Source organism: Alosa pseudoharengus, unplaced genomic scaffold, assembly GCF_046254945.1.
Source record: "Alosa pseudoharengus isolate Yale_2024_CS ecotype anadromous, Long Island Sound unplaced genomic scaffold, YU_APseudo_1.1 YU_APseudo_1.1_scf_18, whole genome shotgun sequence".
NCBI lineage: Eukaryota > Metazoa > Chordata > Actinopteri > Clupeiformes > Clupeidae > Alosa > Alosa pseudoharengus.
The window spans coordinates 4,630,821-4,650,820 of record NW_027468650.1 but is presented as its reverse complement, the minus strand read 5'-3'; the positions used below and the strand labels follow the sequence as shown (position 1 = coordinate 4,650,820).

The 20,000-nt window shown below is 43.0% G+C and overlaps 3 protein-coding genes across 5 annotated transcripts in view; 1 reads left to right on the top strand and 2 right to left on the bottom strand.

Moving 5' to 3' along the window:
• Positions 1–6,208, top strand: part of stk17a (serine/threonine kinase 17a) — a 41,244-nt gene extending 35,036 nt beyond the window's left edge. Inside the window, exons 4-7 of the mRNA XM_076290134.1 lie at positions 2,896–3,022; positions 3,281–3,329; positions 3,817–3,996; positions 5,489–6,208. Of these exons, the coding sequence (XP_076146249.1) occupies positions 2,896–3,022; positions 3,281–3,329; positions 3,817–3,996; positions 5,489–5,840 (708 nt within the window). The 3' untranslated portion in view covers positions 5,841–6,208. The remainder of the gene's footprint in view (positions 1–2,895; positions 3,023–3,280; positions 3,330–3,816; positions 3,997–5,488) is intronic.
• A 384-nt stretch (positions 6,209–6,592) lies between these two features.
• gpr141 (G protein-coupled receptor 141) lies at positions 6,593–8,976 on the bottom strand. Its single transcript, XM_076290135.1, has 2 exons — positions 8,898–8,976; positions 6,593–8,484 (listed from the first exon to the last, which is right to left on the bottom strand). The coding sequence occupies exons 1-2, from the start codon at positions 8,945–8,947 to the stop codon at positions 7,632–7,634; spliced, it is 903 nt and encodes a 300-aa protein (XP_076146250.1). The 5' UTR covers positions 8,948–8,976; the 3' UTR covers positions 6,593–7,631.
• Positions 8,977–10,134: 1,158 nt separating this feature from the next.
• pign (phosphatidylinositol glycan anchor biosynthesis, class N) overlaps positions 10,135–20,000 on the bottom strand; it is a 29,931-nt gene continuing 20,065 nt past the window's right edge. For all 3 annotated transcript variants that reach the window (XM_076290133.1, XM_076290132.1, XM_076290131.1), the window contains exons 20-29: positions 19,703–19,811; positions 18,366–18,468; positions 16,598–16,697; positions 15,994–16,080; positions 14,596–14,651; positions 14,044–14,119; positions 11,908–11,981; positions 11,773–11,815; positions 11,634–11,686; positions 10,135–11,071 (exon numbers count right to left, since the gene is read on the bottom strand). In XM_076290133.1, the coding sequence (XP_076146248.1) occupies positions 10,948–11,071; positions 11,634–11,686; positions 11,773–11,815; positions 11,908–11,981; positions 14,044–14,119; positions 14,596–14,651; positions 15,994–16,080; positions 16,598–16,697; positions 18,366–18,468; positions 19,703–19,811 (825 nt within the window). In that variant the 3' untranslated portion in view covers positions 10,135–10,947. The remainder of the gene's footprint in view (positions 11,072–11,633; positions 11,687–11,772; positions 11,816–11,907; positions 11,982–14,043; positions 14,120–14,595; positions 14,652–15,993; positions 16,081–16,597; positions 16,698–18,365; positions 18,469–19,702; positions 19,812–20,000) is intronic.

The window sequence follows — 20,000 nt, the reverse complement described above, 5'->3', positions numbered from 1 at the left end:
TTTGCTGCACTGAAATGTTTTTGAGCTACTATGTGGAATGGCCTTGCCACACACATACACACTCACACTCACTCTCTCTCTCTCACTCACTCACTCACTCACTCACTCACTCACACACACACACACACACAGCATTACAAGCATCACAAATGAGCTGTGTGTACATCATCACAAGTATACATGGCATCTGGCCCTGTGTAAAGGGTTGCCACCTACAGTATGTCTAATAACAAACCTGGACATATTATCCATGACCTGACCAACTGCTTTGCTCACAAGTGAAAATGTCCATTAGACATTAGACCCACCCAAAATTGGCCTTTGTGCAGAAACATTGTGCATAGGCCTGAACATTTTAGACATCTCAAGTATTCTCAAAAGAGGAAACTTCTCTTACTTAACCTATCTGACCTGATTATACTGGTGCTTGTGCTTCCTCTTTGCTAAAGAGATAAGTAGAGGGATGCCATTAGATTTGCATTTACCATGCCTTAGCCACAGGGATGTAGTGGTAAAATAAGAGATGGGTAAACTATTAATTCTGTGAGGTGGACTGTGGCATGCAGTATCAGAGTTTTTAAACAGGCATTCAGAACATGTTTGATGATGGTGGCTATATTGCCCCATGTTTATAAATGGTTTCTAGAGTGTACGTATTGTGAATGTGGATAATACAATGTGATTTGTGAATGTTAAAAGTTGCAATTGGTGAGTAAACTCTTTTGAGAGGAGGATAAACTGTAATAAGAGGTGGATAAACTGTGTTTACTTGCGTTTAGCCTCCACTACATCCCTGTTTAGCCACACCTACAGCCACTTTTATTCCAATGTCTGATTGAGACATACTGAATAACTTGTTGAACGTTTCATTTTCTTTTTTACTGGCCTGTCAGTCTTGTGGTCATCTTCGTCCTCCGCTTCGCTACCCATATTAACGATTATGAACGGCGTTGAGTATTTGACGCTAGGTAGATCAATCTTCACTGCTTCTGCCGCCTGTATAGCGGCCAAGACAGACGTGCTAGATAGTAGATAGGCTACGTCACGTCCCTACAGACAGAGAAGACAGACGCGCTAGATAGTAGATAGGGCATAAAAAAAAAAATTCTTGGGTTCCGGTTTCCGACCGACCCTGTCAATTTATGTGCGACCCAAATTTATTTTATGAGCTTGGGGAAGAAATAACACTAAATAGTCTAGGCTACATTAAATAAATCCACAAATAAAAGGCGAACTATAATTACATTAATTACCCCTTGCGTTGTGTATAGGGATACGCGTATTCTCTCTGTTACAAAGTAGCCTATGCACAGCTGTTCACGAAGACGATTGTTTTCGTCACTTACCAAGGCACTCGCAATTTTGTCCAAACACCGCAACTTTTTCGCAAATTTGACCAATCATCGTAGTTTCACTGTGAAATGTCACCTACCGCAACAGTCCCTCGCGCAGAATATTAAGCCAGGTGGCACACTTACTTCTGCACCTTCTGCATATGACACCAAAGACTGCCCTAAGTGTTCGTTCCTCTGCAGTTTTGATGACTATAAATAGAAGGCTAACGTTAACGATCTGCTTACTTGCATCTCTCAACCTGGTGTTGCTAACCTACCTAGGCTATGAAAGTAAGTTAATTAAGGCCTACTTGGTTTACTGACATTTGAGTAGGCTATGCAACCCATTGGCAAACGTTTACCTGGATATGTCCTTTTAGTTTATGTCATGTTTATGTCAAGCTTATGTTTGCTAGCTTGTGGGCTTAGTTTGAGTAGTGCTACCAAAATCATAGAAATTAATAAAATTGCAAGACATTTACCTCTTCTATGATCCAAGAATGATTTCATTCGAGTTGTTTTTTTTAACATTTATTTTAACTAATGACATAGAAGACATTCCCAATTGCATCCACATATGGTAATGCACTATGCAAAAAGTGATTTACACTCGTAGCCGAACAGTGAGATGCAAGCCTTCCAATCCACTCAGAAATGTAATTAGGCTACTCTCACGTCCTTAAAGGGGCAGGCAGTGAATTAGACGTACACCACCAATGTAATGACATTAAACAGAAGTGTAGTCAAATAGTTTAAATCAATATGAAATTACTAGATACTTACTTGGATATTAGTAATTATGCAGGCCACAGTCTATGATTTATTAAAAAGATATGAACTTAATATGAATTACAAAATATATGAATGTATTGAAACATATGACATGATGCCATCTCTTGGTTTGATTTTCTACTTTGATTTTCTGTAATCCTTACTGTTTACCTTGGATTATCCTTTTTAATAAGCATCAAGATTATCAGTGTGATTTTGGTCTTACTAACCTTAATTGCCTTAAATTTAAACTATTTTTGCAATTTTCAATTTCTCCACAAGAAACAGCTAAAATCACTGCAACTTCCATCCAGGCATATTAGGTCGCAACAGTCTCAAAAAACCTCGCGAAATCCTGGAGGGATTGATTTTCAACCTATCCCTTACTGCCACTGGAAAAAAAAAAAAAAAAAAAATTCCCTACCGACCCATGGCCTCAACAGTCAACCAACAGGAACCAAACCTTTTTTTTTTTTATGCCTAGGCTACGTCACATCCCTGCAGAGCCAATGATGGCACATTCTGCACACAAGAGACACCGAGCGCTCTGTGCGCAACGCATAGGTTATTTCAAGTGGAGAGAAAATAGTAAATATAACACATATTCACGTAGCCTTTTGAAAACCGGGACAGGCTATTAAAAAGAAGCACAATCCCGGTAAAACCGGGACGGATGGCAACCCTACCTGTGTAGGACTGACCCATTTGGGTGAAACATTAAACTGGTTTGCCTGACGGTCACAAACGGTCACTAACTGGGTGTGTGGACCCTCCTTCTCCTCCACTGCAGCCTCAGAACATCCTGCTGACGAGCGACTCTCCCCTTGGGGACATCAAGATCGTGGACTTTGGGCTGTCCAGGATGGTGAGCAGCAGCCAGGAGATCCGCGAGATCATGGGCACGCCAGAATACGTGGGTGAGTGGCCCAGACTCAGGAGGTCCGAACCCCTGACGAGGATCTGTGAGATCGAAATGCTGCGTAGGAACCTGAGTTTCTGGGAGCTTCCGTTACCTTGTGCAGATCCTTTTTTTATTTTTCATATCTTACCTTCAGTTTGAGTTGAGCAGAGAAGGCCATTGGTGGACAAACATGTTTATCCTAACAGTGCTTATCCTCCTCCCCTATAGCAGCAGACATGTTTAACCTAACAGTGCTTATCCTCTTCTTCTACAGCACCAGAAATCCTGAATTATGAGCCAATCAGCACAGCCACTGACATGTGGTGAGTTTATGTTGTTATTTATTAATATGTTTATTTGACAGGAACAGTGCACAGTGTATAACTGAGCCAGATTATAGCACAGTGTATAACTGAGCCAGATTATAGCACAGTGTATAACTGAGCCAGATTATAGCACAGTGTATAACTGAGCCAGATTATAGCACAGTGTATAACTGAGCCAGATTATAGCACAGTGTATAACTGAGCCAGATTATAGCACAGGGGCTAATGTACATGTGTGGTCCCTGGGCATGAGCCGATGTTATTAATCAGTTATTAATCAGTAGTATTGTAGTAATAAGTGGACGGTGATGCACTGTTGTTCTTTATATTTACGCATGGGGGGCACTTTAGCTTGTGCATTCATCAGGCTCTCAGTGAACCTGTCCATCTGACTAGTTTTTGGGCTATTTTAAATGACCAGTGGGCAGTTTGAGGTCACAGGTGAAGCAGCGTGTTATTAACCCAGTGTGTCCTTCTGTTGTAGGAGTATCGGCGTCCTGGCCTACGTGATGCTCACGGGCATCTCTCCGTTCCTAGGGGACGACAAGCAGGAGACGTTCCTCAACATCTCCCAGATCAACGTCAGCTACGCTGAGGAGGAGTTGGAGTGTCTGGACAAGGCAGCTATTCACTTCATCAAGTCTCTCCTCCTCAAAGACCCAGAGTGAGTAGCTTAGTACAAATGCTAACTTTCTAAGCAAACTGCAAAAAAAATGTTGTTCTACAGAAACAAAAGCACACACTGTACAAATGTAAAGAATTAACTCTACTTGGTCAGTTACTCCGGTGGTCAATTTCAGATCTGTAATCACAAGTCTTTTGTGTTATAATTGTTTCGCTTTCCACCCTAAAATGCTCTGTTTATTATTGTTTATTTGGTTTTGTTTTTTTACCATGTTTATTTCACTATAACTATTGTGTACCGGTTTATTTAGTTTTATTATGATTGCTAGTATTTTAGACTAGGACAAGGCTAATCATGCACAGGACCTGGTTTATTTAGTTTTATGATTGTTAGTATTTTAGACTAGGACAAGGCTAATCATGCACATTTAGTTTTATTATGATTGCTAGTATTTTAGACTAGGACAAGGCTAATCATGCACATTTAGTTTTATTATGATTGCTAGTATTTTAGACTAGGACAAGGCTAATCATGCACCTGGTTTATTTAGTTTTGTTATGATTGCTAGTATTTTAGAATAGGAATTGGAACACTTGGAATGCCGCGCTGTTTTCGGAAGCTTTGGCCCAGAGTGCCAGCAATCTAGATCGTTGGTGACTATTTTTGTAGAGCCACAGCATATTCTATGTTATAGCTATGGACATACTATGGCTTGTGAGACTTTAAGCTCTCAGTGGGTACAAACTGTTTATTTCTACATGCCTCTGTTCCTGAGAAATCCCAAGCTAAACAGTGGCTAGTTTTAATCAAAAAATGTTTTTTTCTAGAAATGGAGATTAGAAGGTAGAAAGGTGGAAAGGTGGACTCATCCAGCATCTGGCGAAAACACACCTGCTGCAATATCTTTTTCTTCAACTTTTTAAATTTTCCCCTTCAGCACCTGAGAAGTGTTGCCTGTAAAGTTTTCGGGAAGTGACCTAGCGAGACTGCCACCTAGTGATAAACCCACCAAAATAAATGGCCTGAGTTTGACCTGACGTGCATGCGTCACTGATTCAACCCAAAGCGGCAACCATCAAAAGCCGAGTTATGATCAAATGTCCAGATAAAATGTCCAGATTGTGCGTTTTCATGAGTTTTCGATCGTCATCTATTTCAGTTCTATTTATCATAGAGTTCCCAAAATCGCACATAAGGTATGTTAGAGTGTCTATTTTCGTAATTAACTAATTAAAAAAAGCTGAAAACGCAATATTGCATTTTTGCGATGTTAATAAAGAAACTTTAACGGCCCGTAGAGAACATCTCTTAATAAAGAAACTTTTACGGCCCGTAGAGAACAACTCCTCTTAATATCTGCTGTGTGTAGAGAGCGTGCAGTATAGTATATGTCCTAATTTCTGCTGTCTCCTTGTGTGTGTGTGTGCGTGTGTGTGTGTGTGTGTGTGCGTGCGTGCGTGCGTGTGTGTGCGTGCGTGTGTGCGTGTGCGTGCGTGCGTGTGTGTGTGCGTGTGTGTGCGCGTGTGTGTAGGGAGCGAGCCACTGCTGAGGAGTGTCTGCAGCACCACTGGCTCCAGCAGCTGCCGGAGGTCCTGACGGAGGCGGCCGAGCCCCTGGACACTCCAGCGGGGGGTGAGTGCGTCCTGGCGCCCGTCAGCCCTGGAGGCAGCGGCACCGGGTCCAGCTGCGCCGAGTCCGACCCGGACGACCCGGAGGAGGTCACGGAGGAGCTCATCGTCATGGCGGCGTACACTTTGGGTCAGTGCCGGCAGACGTCAGACCAGGAGACGCTCACGCCAGACCAGAAGGCCATCTCCAAGCGCTTCAAGTTCGAGGAGCCCTTCTCTGCCCTGCAGGAGGTGCCGGGTGAGTTCATCTACTGATCAGCTGACCACTCAGACCGCCAACCATCGCTGCAATAAGCTTCGAGTACGTAAAAGAAGAAGTAGCAGAGATGGCGACCAATTAAAAAAGGAACAAAATTCGCACTTCGAAGAAACAAACAAGTCTACTATTACTTTTAACCCCAACCTCATGATTTGAACTCACAAGCCAAACTTTTGTTTTATTTGTTTTATTTTGTTGTTTTATTTTGTTGTCATGATTGTGCTGCTTTGCTTCTTGGCATTAATGGGCACGTCGCTCCAGACGCCGCCGTGCTGTGCTCATTCATGTGTAGTTTTCTTCCAACTTTGGTGCCATGCTTGAAACTTTTTGGAGTTTTTGTTGGACCATACTGTGCATGGAACCCAATCACTTTTGTTTTTTTTAACCTTTTCTGTGTTTTTCATTTTCAAGTTTCCTTTGCCATGTATCTGAAAGTTAATATTGTTTGTGCAAAAGTTTAGATGTCCGTTTTGGGGGGCGGGGGTGATTCACGATTATATGTAAATGAAACAGAATTAATATTTGTTTTAAAAATATGTCTTTATAAAAAAACTTTAATAAGCCATTATACACATAAACAACTTCCAACTTCCTGTTGACCTTTTGGGTATACGCTCCAGCAATAATATTAAACATTTTTCATTCTTATGTCCGTTCAGAATATGTTTTTTTTTTTTTTTTCCACTCCGTAGTCATTATTACTGTATATTGGTCCAATGCCGTTTCCATTCAGGGTCAGTCAGTCTTTAATGGAAACACATCTGAAAATGACTTCCGATATTGTAAATAAAAGTTAATCTCTGAGACCAATCCATCTGTGTCTTATTTTTTTATTTAAAATGATTCGTATGTTGGTGCATACTGCTTCACATCATCAGAACATAAAATGGCAAACAATATATAAAATGTAGCATACAGTCCATCTGATCAATAGGTATGTGCCTGGACTCTATACACTGACCATTTTTTCACCCATTCATTTCTAATGGCCGGTCATTTTTGACTGGGAATACACAAGGGTGTTCTGAAGTTAAATAAAACACCAAATTGTTATGAAAATTATCAAAATCTGTATTGTGTGTTCAGATGCCCTGTGTTAACAAAGTCATGGAGCTTCATAGTAGTCAGAATAAGTTAACAATATTTTTGAGAGAAAATAATTGTCAATCAGTCACAATAGGAGGGTTAATGGACAGGGTCCACATTAGCCAGGTTTCTCACCATCATGTGTAAGCTGTGAAGAAACCTCGTCCCGCCAGCGATTCCCATAAACGATTTGTTATAGGCCTATTGCTCCTTGTGGTCCTCTGCCTCGGCAACTGCTTTCTTCAGGCATGTTCTCCGCACTATGCAGATCTTTAGCTCGGAGTCGGACCGAGTCATAAAGATTGTAGTTTTAGCAACACGCTGTTTCGGGAGCATGGGTGAGGAGTGCAATTTAATGGGCTGCTAAAAATGGAAAACCTAGTTTTAAAAAATACGCACATTTTTATTATTAGCTAGGCCTACTCTTTTTATAGTTTGAAAATGCTTTCGTTTTTCTGTTCGGTTTTGTTCACCCTGTTCACTATTCCTGCTTACCTTCAGCGTGACCAATTTTCGGCACATCATATCGTAGGCTAAACATAATATCTAGGCCTACTGTATGATGGACATAAACGTAAGATAGTTATACACCTGGAAAGGCAGACAAGTTAGCACGTTACCGTAGGCCTAGGCTGGGTGACAGCCTCTGTCTTTGTAACTCATGATAGCCTAATAAATAATTGTCACTTGCCGGTAATGGCCTACAAGTGAAATGTCCTTCCACATGAAAAACAAGCACCACGGCCCACAAAAGTCAACAAGTCAATGCAGCTCAGTCCGGTGATGGCCAGGAAAATCTCATTTTGAGACTCAATATTTGGGTTAGCCACGTAGTGCAAGCGGAATATATGATAAGGCACAAAACACACGAGCATAATTAGGACAAAACAGAGGCTCTTGATCTGTGCCCAAAACTCCTGTTGAGAAGAGAAGTTGGCACCATATTGCTTGGTGATTGACCGCAAAATATTAACCTGAATGGCGCACAACACGATAGGAACCGTGATGAAGACGCCGCTGATGATATAATTTATAGCTTGCACACCAGATTCTTTCATCCTGGATCCAAAATTGAAGCAGGTATTTTCAGACTGTCCTCCATAGCTCAAGAATGTCACAGCGGGCACAATTATCAAGACAACTGTCCAGATAGTCCCGCTTGCCCCAAGAGAATGAAGCTTTCTGTGGAAATCTGGACTTTCTGTACGTTTGTAGAAGATGTAGAAGCGCAAGGTGAGCACTATGACGTAGATGAGGAAGGACAAGTACATGTGAATGTGGACCATGCTGCTGACCATCTTGCACATCTGCGGGGGCAAGTCCCAGCGGTTTCTGATATAGTAGTCGATGCGAAACGGGATGGTGGGCAGAAATATCAGATGCGCCACGATGAGGTTGAGGACTGCAACGGTGGTCACGGAGCGCAAGTTGCATTTAAGCACGTTAATCATGAGGACTATCCCCAATGTGCCGACCATCAAGACGACCATGTAGATGCCGATAAGTGCTATCCTGTTGGGCGAGCTTGACAGTGGTGGTGGTGGTTCAGTCATCCTGAAGAGAAAAAGGAATTTAGAAACAACATGAGACAACAAGAACAACATGCACCAGAGTAAACGGCCATTAGGATAATGCCTCACCCAGAACTTAATACTCTTTAGGCTACATTTCTTAACTGCCAAACGTTGAGTTGCATGTAGTGCCAACAGCGTGATAGGGAAACTACAATATTCTTATGAGAGAAAATAATACAAAAAATGTTTAAACAAATATAAATAAAATACATTAAAGACATTCAGACAGCGCCCCTGAACTTCCCGTTTTCATCTGATCTAGCTGCATCTATAGATGACCAAATATATAGGCAGTAGCCTACAAAGGTATGCTATTTGTTGTTGGCTACATCAAATCTAACTAAACTTATTAATTTTTAATTAATTTTAAAATGCAAAATGAGAGCAATTTACCTAAACGGAGTGGTTAAGTTGACGGAAGTATTGTTGGCTGTCATTTTCATGTTGCTGGAAGCGTGTGAAAGGTGCCTATCATGACGTCCCCAGATAAATAAGTCCTCGCCAGCAAGAGACCGCCTATTTTTTTTTAGCGGAGCTTCCATGCCCCCCCCCCCCCCTTACATGAAGTTAGGTGGAACTATACCGTAATTGAAATGTAATAGCCTAGAGATAATTGTGTATTAAAACTCATGCATGATATACAGTAGCCTACAGTAGCCTATTAAATAAATACCATGTCCAACTGTCCTATACCTTAAAGATGCACAGAAGGATGTGACACCAGAATCTGTCATGGTGACACATCAACAAGCTCAACTGGCATGATGTCAGCATCGGCCCATTTACCACCATCACTCAACAAGCATCAAGCATCCAATCATTCATCAAGCATCCAACCACCCATGCCCTTGAACTGAATAGAATACTATAGAATTGCATCCAACCCACCCATGCCCTTGCACTGAATAGAATACTATAGAATTGCATCCACCCATGCCCTTGCACTGGATAGAATACTATAGAATTGCATCCAACCACCCATGCCCTTGCATTGGATATGCAGCAATGCACTCACACTGAACTAGAATTGCTGGTAAATAACGCAAATAACTTGACAGTTCCCCAGATATATAAAATGTCCTCAGATCAGATATGTACGTTGCTGTCATGTGGAAAAGCCGTCTTGACAGAGGTGTTACTGCACTTCCTTGCCACAGGTGTTACATGTGAACTGCACTTCCTTGCCACAGGTGGCGAGTGAGATGATGCACCGAGTACTCTTGTTGTCACTTGAGGGCAAATGAAACAAATGGGAAATGAAGGAACTTGTAGTGGTTGTGTAGTGTCATTGTTGGACATCTCAGCAAATTAATTTTGAAGAAGTACAGAGGTGTGGTTGTGGGTAGATAAAAGTTGCACAATAGCACTCAAAGATTGCATCACAGGCAAAATGTAAGGGCTACAACATAAATGTCCCAAATGAAGTTGTTGAAGTAAAGCAAAAGGTAACTGAAGTTAATTGGTTTTAAAGCATAAATGTATTTCATTCACCAGAGGTTGTACGTTTGCTTGGTGTAGATCCCACATCTCCATGAACACACATGGTCCTTGCTTCTGAACTTTGACCTCATGGTTATACTCAGACATACATTACACGGTCAACTCACAAAACCAAATGACTTACAGATCATTAGATCAACATTAGATTCCAATATAATCCAATGATTTTATTGACATACACACACACACACAGGGTCCTTAATACAACAATCTGAAATGATTGTAAATAAGGCCTTAACTGTCCAGGCAAGCTGTCTAGTAGTTTTATCCCCATCCTTTAAGTCACATGGAACTAACTGTAGTAAGTAACTGTATAACACCTTTTCAATAGTATTTTTGATGAATAATATGTCACAGTACAGTGCAAAATTAATATCACTTTTTCCCTCAGTTGCCAGTATAAATACGTCATGATACCTAATCATGTAATCAAAACCAAAATCAATACCATTACCACTATGGAAATCCTTCTAAAAGAACACAATAAGTTAAAAGGCTTTCAAAGGCTAGGGCTAGATGAATACAACTCATCTACACAGATAGTGCACACAGGCCTAGTAGAAAGGCTCTGTTTGGAAATGTGCCTCGCCAACACCATCCCTTGGGGGCCTGCTCAGAATAGCGTTGGTTTCCGCCTGAGCACGACGCTAGCGAACAGTGGCTCTCTGTCAGCTGGCCGCCGCGTAACACCGTGTTAACCCTTAAAGGTGTCCGTCACGCCGGTGTGACGGGAATGTTGGAAAATTTAAATTCTAAAGAATTTCTGGGTTCATGGAATTCAACATAGAATTTTAGAACCATCAATTTTTGTGGAACGGAATTTTACAGTATGCTCGAATGTTCAAAAACCCACACCTTTAAGGGTTAAGTTAGCGCTGGGCCTTGCCCACAGACCGTGTCTGCATGTAAACTCTGGTAGACAGCGAGCGGAGCGCTAGTCAGCTCATTTGAAGTGCACCTTCATCTTCTTTCCCAGGAACACCCTCTTGGAGGTCAGGATGTGCGTCATGATACTCAAGAGCATCAGGAAAATGGTCATGGACATCACTATCACATAGTGGCTGATACTAGGGCACACAAGAAAGGGTAAAGAATGCATCATAATAATAAATAAAGAATACATCATAATAATATATCAATAATGTATCATAATAATAAATAAAGAATACATCATAATAATATATCAATAATGTATCGTAATAATGTATAAAGAATGCATCATAATAATAATGTATAAAGAATACATCATAATAATATATCAATAATGTATCATAATAATAATGTATAAAGAATACATCATAATAATATATCAATAATGTATCATAATAATAAATAAAGAATACATCATAATAATATATCAATAATGCATCGTAATAATGTATAAAGAATGCATCATAATAATAATGTATAAAGAATGCATCATAATAATGTGTACAGTCCAATTATTCCATAATGTTAGAATATATCATTATGTGCAGTAATGTTATATGGTAAAAAAAAACACATCCTGGAATATTCATTTATAACTTTAGCATTTACCATACTGTAAACAACGTAACAAACTATTTGCATGATATACACTCTAGGCACATGTCAATTTGAATGAACTTTTAACTCCCTAAAACCTACCTGGTGCCAATGTCAAGCCAACTCCCATAATCTTTCACCAGGAAAAAGAAGTGCTGTAACACAATACAACTTATTAGTGCATTTTCTAGAGATGGTGGAATTTCATGCTGCTTAACGTTGCACTGAGATTTGGACTCACCAAAGCCATCATGTCTGAGATGACCAGCACGAGTAGGAACAAGCTGGAATTGCAAAACGAGCTTTTGAATTATAGAGAACACAAAGCATGCTAGGAAACAGATACTGTATGGTTAGACTAAAAACACACATGTACCTTCTAGAGGAAAGCTGAGTTGACACCTGAATGGTTTCAAATGTACACATCACGATCACAAATGGAATCAAAACCTGAAGAGGGAAAACATATTTAATGAAGGATGTTTCAATAATTCCCAATATTGGAACTTTGTACTACTTTTTCCAGATTATTCTACATTTGACTGCTGCCATTAGAGCTGCAGCCAGCCAGAAGCAGATGGGCTCCCCCTATTAAGTCAGGTTCTGCTCCAGGTTTCTTCCTGGAATATGGGAGTTTTTCCTTGCCACAGAACATACTAAGGCAACCCGCTTAGAGTCCACATCAACGGGCCTAAGCATTTGTTAGCAAAGCCTATTTATATATACTGCTAAGTATTTCTGATATGTTGCTGATTGGATCATAAACGGCCACAGCAACGAAGAGGAATGACTGATAATGACTGACTCTTCTTTATTATTGTGTTACATGTTCTTCTCTATATTTCTGATATGTTGCTGATTGGATCATAAACGGCCACAGTAACGAAGAGTAATGACTGACTCTTCTCTATTATGGTGTTACATGTTCTTCTCTATATTTCTGATATGTTGCTGATTGGATCATAAATGGCCACAGTAACGAAGAGGAATGACTGACTCTTCTTTATTATTGTGTTACATGCTCCAACGAAGAGGAATGACTGACAATGACTCTTCTCTATTATTGTGTTACATGCTTCAAATGTAAAGCACTTTGAGCTGCATTGTGTGTATGAATGGTGCTATACAAATAAAGCTTGTCATTGTAACTCCATTTATTACGGCCATCAGAGATCACCTCTGCTGCAGCTCATGCTGGTGGTCTTACAGTTGGATTTGTTTCGTCTTTTCTCAGAAAAAAAGTCAAAAGCCTCACGCAGTCACTTACATCCTTATTTTGCTATGCCAAGTCAGATTATCCGTTATGGCCAAGTTCCCACACAAGCATACAGTATGAAGTAGTGCACCATATTTAGTTTAATCAATTAACATAAAAAAAACATGGGCCACCTTTTCAAAATACTATTCCTGTTGCGCAACAAAAATATTGCCGGTGAATTTTAGGTTAGCAGTATCGAAACCATGACTTTAAAACCGTGACTTTAAAACTGAGGTACAGTACACACCAAAACGTGACTTTAAAACCGAGGTACACACTGCACCGTGATTGTGGCGTACCATCACACCCCTACTGACCAAGTGTCTAAAAGCATTTTGAGACTGCCTGTTGGCCACAGCTACTGACCTCCTGTTTTTGGCCTCCGTATGCAGAACTAAATCATTTCAGCGCGGCTCAGCGCTCCGTATGCAGAACTAAATCATCTCAGCGCGGCTCAGCGCTCCGTATGCAGAACTAAATCATCTCAGCGCGGCTCAGCACGGCTCAGCGCTGCATTTGCTCCGACTCAGACCTGCACCATGGGGTTGGGAGGCGGCCGTGCTAGCAGTGGAGCTAAACCCATGAGTGCTAGCAGTGGAGCTAAACCCATGAGTGCTAGCATCTCTTACTAACCCATCTCAATTCACATAACGTACAGTACATACCGCACAGCTTTTGTACCAGCTACTGGCTACCGTCTCACACACACTCACACACACACACACACACAAATACAGTATACATGTATGCAGACTTCAAACTGTATGTGTGGGGGGTCTGGGAGAGAGTGAGTGATGGAGGCGGAAGTGTACTATGATAAAGACACACACACACACACACAACCACAGACGCGTTTCGGCTTAGCGCCTTCCTCAGTGTGCTTGAGTATGGTACGGTTCATTGGTATGTGAAGTGCAGTGAAGTGAAGTGCGGCCTCTTCCTTCTGTGAGGCTTCCAGTCAAACCAAATCAGGTGGATGCACGCATAACTGCTAGTGTGTGTGTGTGTGTGTTTATGACTCTGTATCTGTGTGTGTGTGTGGGTATGACTCTGTATCTGTATCTGTGTGTGTGTGTATGTGTGTGTGTGTGTTTATGACTCTGTATCTGTGTGTGTGTGTGTGTGTGTGTGTATGACTCTGTATCTGTATCTGTGTGTGTGTGTGTGTGTGTGTGTGTGTGTGTGTGTGTGTGTGTGTGTGTGTGTGTTATGACTGAGTGCTTTTCAGAGGGAAGTCCAACGGCTGTACTGTACCTTCCACATCATGAGGCCTCCCATGACAAAGGGGTTAAAGACAGTGAGGAAGCAGTACACAGACGCTGGGTCGAAGCTGTGAAGGAGGAAGAATGCACCGTTAGGAGGAAGAGAGTCTCTCTGTCTGTCAAACACAGACACACACACACACACACACACACACACACACACACACACACACACAGCACAACCACCCACACACACACACACAGCACACACACACAGCACACAGCACACAGCACACAGCACACAGCACACAGCACACAGCACACACACACACACACACACACACACACACACACACACACACACACACACACACACACACACACACACACACACACACTACAACAGCAAAATGCTTTGTCCACTGAGTTATATTTATACAGACATTGCACAGTCATGGGGTCAATGGACAAAGCATTTCACTGCATATATACTTGTATGTGACAAATACATTTGAGTTTGAATAAAGAAGGAGAAGAGTGCAACAGCAAGCGCAGTCCTCTGAGTAACACACTGCTTCAGCAGTAAACAACATCATCTCCGTACCTGTTGATCGAGGCGATGTTGCCCGTTCCAAAGAAAGCTGTGATGATGAAAAATACCTGCGCAGTGATTAAGGCTAACAAGGACATCATTATTATTTTCTTTTTTTAATGTCCATTAATGTCTGCTTGTTAAGCGTGTCATCGTGCCTTTCAGCATAGCACCTGAGGCCAGGGCAGGGCAGGGCAGGGCAGGGCAGGGCAGGGCAGGGCAGGTCAGCAAACACGTTGGCATTAACCAACCGATTTTATTCAAATTGCTGCCTCTCAAACTACCTAGTATTTGCGGAGAATGAAGAGAAAGCACTCTTGATCATTAAGCCAGCAGTGAGAGAAATGATCTCGTTGTATTAGCACAGAGGAACTGAGGGCTACTCCTGTCCGTTTTGTATTAGCACATAGGAACTGAGGGCTACTCCTGTCCGTTTTGTATTAGCACAGATGAACTGAGGGCTACTCCTGTCCGTTTTGTATTAGCACAGAGGAACTGAGGGCTACTCCTGTCCGTTTTGTATTAGCACAGAGGAACTAAGGGCTATTCCTGTCCGTTTTGTTGGCAATTTAAGCCATCCAGCACATGCTTTAAGAGCTGCCAGAAATAAAGACTTTGTAGTCCACTGTCTTTAGCCCACTGTAGTTGGTCAGTTATTGTCATATGTAGTCCACTGTCTATAGCCCACTGTAGTTGGTCAGTTATTGTCATATGTAGTCCACTGATAGCCCACTGTAGTTGGTCAGTTATTGTCATATGTAGTCCACTGTCTATAGCACACTGTAGTTGGTCAGTTATTGTCATATGTAGTCCACTGATAGCCCACTGTAGTTGGTCAGTTATTGTCATATGTAGTCCACTGTCTATAGCACACTGTAGTTGGTCAGTTATTTCTGTTAAAAGGTGCTCTAAGCGATGCTGGGTAACGTCACTTCTGTTGACTTTCAAACAAAACAGAGAGTTAGCTCGCTACTTCCTCCCCCTCCCTCCCGTGCTGCTCCTGTGCAATTGAAACTCTCCTAAACGCGCATCTCCTCTGTGATTTGCTGGAACAGTTTGTTATGTTTTTATGGGCTAGGTTTGCCCAGGTTGTTTTTGTTGCTGTTTTTGGAGCCTGGGCTGTCCACAGAGGTCATGTTTTTTTTACAGCGTACTCAGGACACAGACAGCTAGTGGTTGGTTAGGTTATGTTTGCAGTAAGCGTGTTTTAGCCTAAAAACATGTGGCATTGCATAGAGCACCTTTATGTCAGTTAAGTTTTCTTCAGGGCAAACATATTTCAGGGTTTCAGCAGAGCCACCCCCCCCCCACCCCCCCAAAAACACACACACACACACTTGCTTTTTTTCACAAATCACACCATGAGTACTTCATGAACATGGTCCACAGCGGAAGAACTCCAAAGGATACAAAAAAGTAGGATCTTCTGATATCGTCCAGTTTCAGCTGTCTAATCTTGGTGATGTCGATGTTTTCTGAAAAGTCTATTCTGAAGAGCTGCAAAACAAGTATTCCTGCTAAGTGGGTTGCCTAGTCAGTCACATGTGGTTAGTATGCTCAGAATGGAGCATTTTCTACAGAACTCGCACACCACTCACACACACACACACACAAACATGCACACACACACACACACACACACACACACACACACACACAAACAAACATGCACACACACACACACACACGCACACACGCACACACACCAACACCCACCCCCCCCCCCGCCCCCTTCCTCCAACAAACACACACACACACACACACACCAACACCCACCAACACCCCCTTCCTCCAACAAACACACACACATGCACACACACACACACACACACACCAACACCCACCCCCCCGCCCCCTTCCTCCAACAAACACACACACACACACACACACACACACACACACACACACAACCACACACACACACACACACACACACACAGTTATGCAAGGCTGCAAGTCATGCTGACAACATGGTGCAAGAAGTGCAGCCCATTAAACATGGCGCCACACACACCTCAGTCTTGCTGAGTGTCCCGGTGGTCATGGCTTCCTGCTCAATGTTGATCCACACGAACATCAGCCACGACAGCACTGGAGGAAACAAAGCTTCATATCTGTGCAGGGAACCAAGACCACAACGTAAAGTGCAAGCATATCAGCACACACTGTAATATGGACACAATTAGTAAGAGATACACATGATACATAAAAAAAGAGATACATATTATCATACGCTTATTTAAACTCATATTTACTCATATTTAGAGCCGGACCGTCAAATTGGTGTGACGATATTATTGGCCGATATTAGCTATTTGCTTATCTATTGGTATTGGTTTAAAAGCTGCGGGCACCCATTGTGTTTGTACCTTTTCCTATTATTATTCTTCTCCAATGGAAGTCTATGGCAGCCCATAGAATCATACAGTAAAAAGTTGTGAAATTTGGCACATTTATTCAGGACAGTCCCATAATTCATTTCACCAATTTTCAGTTCTGAACCACAGGCAGTCTAGCGCCACCAATGGATCAAAGTTGACATTGCATTCATGCAATTAACTTTTGAGCCCTATGCTACGCAACACAGGCAATGGAACTGTTCCGCACATGCAACACAGGCAACGGAACTGTTCCGCAGATGCAACACAGGCGTACTCAAGCCGCTACTTGAATGTATGGACATTATCTAACATTTTCCCTCACGGGATAAAAAGAGTATATATACTTATTTGCAATTTTCCTTTCCAATCACACAAAGTATGGCACTGTTTAATGCTGTTAACGGTGTGTAAAGAAGCCTTAGGTAAATACCTTGAGAGTTATCATGGGATATTACAGATGCAAACCTGATGCTAGTATTCATAATAATTATTTTATTGTATAAGAGCCATTCATTAGGATATCAGATAGTTAGGCCTATTTAATCACAATATCCCACCTTGTGAGTGCATTTTGACATTGTGTTGAGCGGCCGATTTATCGTTACTCTACTAATATTTAACATATTTTCCCCTTGTGGATGAATAAAGTACTGTATGTATATGTGTGTGTGTATGTGTGTCTTATTCATGATCATCAAACGGCTGATATTGCTGGTGTATTACATGCTCAGTTGGCCAAATAAACAAATGTGTACAGTTTGACCTCAACCAGGAGTTATGTCCCCCTACTCTCCTCCCACCTGTTAACACTCTTACATTACAGGGAGTGGGGGGAGGGGTGCTGTGTGTGTGTGTGTGTGTGTGTGTGTGTGTGTGTGTGTGTGTGTTCTTGCCTGAAGAAGACCCAGCACGGTGAAAACGTTGCCTGTTGTGCATTAAATATATGGGAGTCAAAAGCAGTGTTGCGGACATTATATTTTTTCAATTGAGTAAGTTTTAATTTGTCCTGCACCTGCCAGAAGGTGGGATGTGCACACAATAACTGTTTGCCGAACGATGTGTGTGTGTGTGTGTGTGTGTGTGTGTGCATGTGTGTGTGTGTGTGTGTGTGTGCGAGTGTGTGTGTGTGCGTGCCCGTGCGTGCGTGTGTGCGTGTCCGTGTGTGTGTGTGTAGTATATGTGTATATATGTGTGTGTATATATATGTGTGTGTATATATGTGTGTGTGTGTGTGTGTGCGTTTGCGTGTACGTGTGCATTTGTGTGCATGTGTGTGTGTGTGTGTGTGTGTGTGCAGCGTTTGTGTGTGTGCAGCATGTGTGTGTGTGTGTGTGTGTGTGCCTGTGCGCATGTGTGTGTGTGCATGGCGCGTGTGTGTGTGTGTGTGTGTGCAGTCTTTACCCGGTACTCAGGAGCAGGTAGGTGGGCACCAGGGAGAGCAGGATGCTCATGAGCCGGTGGAACAGACGCGTGGAGCTCAGCAGAGGCACCAACAGCGACACCACTGACCCCCGACATGAGAAGAGCAGAGAACAAGAGGGTGGGTGGGGGGGGGGCAGAGCACACGCTGCACACACACACACACACACTCTGCACACACACACACACGCTGCACACGCACACACACACACACACACACACACACACACATGCTGCACACACACACATGCTGCACACACACACACACACACACACACACACTGCACACACACACATGCTGCACACACACACACACATGCTGCACACGCTGCACACACACACACACACACACACACACACACACACACACACACACACACACACACACACACACACACACACACACACACACACACACACACACACACACACACTGACACCACCACGCTGACACCATTTAATTCAGACTCTCACACAGCGAGAAGTGACAGACCTAGACACCGCACGGCCGTGTGGTGAGAGCAGAGCACTCACCCAGCATGGTCCACTAGTGTGGTCCACACACACACACACACACACACCTAGCGTGGTCCACACACACACACACACTCACTCACCTAGCGTGGTCCACACACACACACACACACACACACACACACACTCACTCACCTAGTGTGGTCCACACACACACACACACACACACCTAGCGTGGTCCACACACACACACACACTCACTCACCTAGCGTGGTCCACACACACACACACACACACACACACACACACTCACTCACCTAGTGTGGTCCACACACACACACACACACACACACACACACACACACACACACACACACACACACACACACACACACTCACCTAGCGTGGTCCACACACACACACACACACATACACTCACCCAGCGTGGTCCACACACACACACTCACCTAGCGTGGTCCACACACACACACACACACTCACACACTCACTCACCTAGCGTGGTCCACACACACACACACTCACTCACCTAGCGTGGTCCACACACACACACACTCACTCACCTAGCGTGGTCCACACACACACACACACACACACACACACTCACTCACCTAGCGTGGTCCACACACACACACACACACACACACACACACACACACTCACACACTCACTCACCTAGCGTGGTCCACACACACACACACTCACTCACTTAGCGTGGTCCACACACACACACACACTCACTCACCTAGCGTGGTCCACACACACACACACACACACACACACTCACTCACCTAGCGTGGTCCACACACACACACACACTCACTCACCTAGCGTGGTCCAGCTCACCAGCTGATTAAACAGAGGCAGACCCTGCTTCTGCTGGAGACTGGAGTGTGTGCTGGTCAGGACATAAGCACACAGCACCACGTGGACCATCTGTGACCACAAGACCACACACACACACACACACACACACACACACACACACACACACACACACACACACACACACAGACACACACACACACAGACACACACACAATGTTCATCAACCTCAGAACAGCTCATGCTTAGCCGGTCAGTCAATGAAAGTGCATTATCTTTACTGCATTGTGACTTGTCTAC

Excerpts from the sequence above, each read along its gene's own strand:
- gpr141 (XM_076290135.1), bottom strand. The coding sequence starts at position 8,947 with ATGAAAATGACAGCCAACAATACTTCCGTCAACTTAACCACTCCGTTT. Across the intron at positions 8,485-8,897 it reads AACTTAACCACTCCGTTTAG|GATGACTGAACCACCACCAC; the intron begins GTAAATTGCTCT and ends TTTTCTCTTCAG.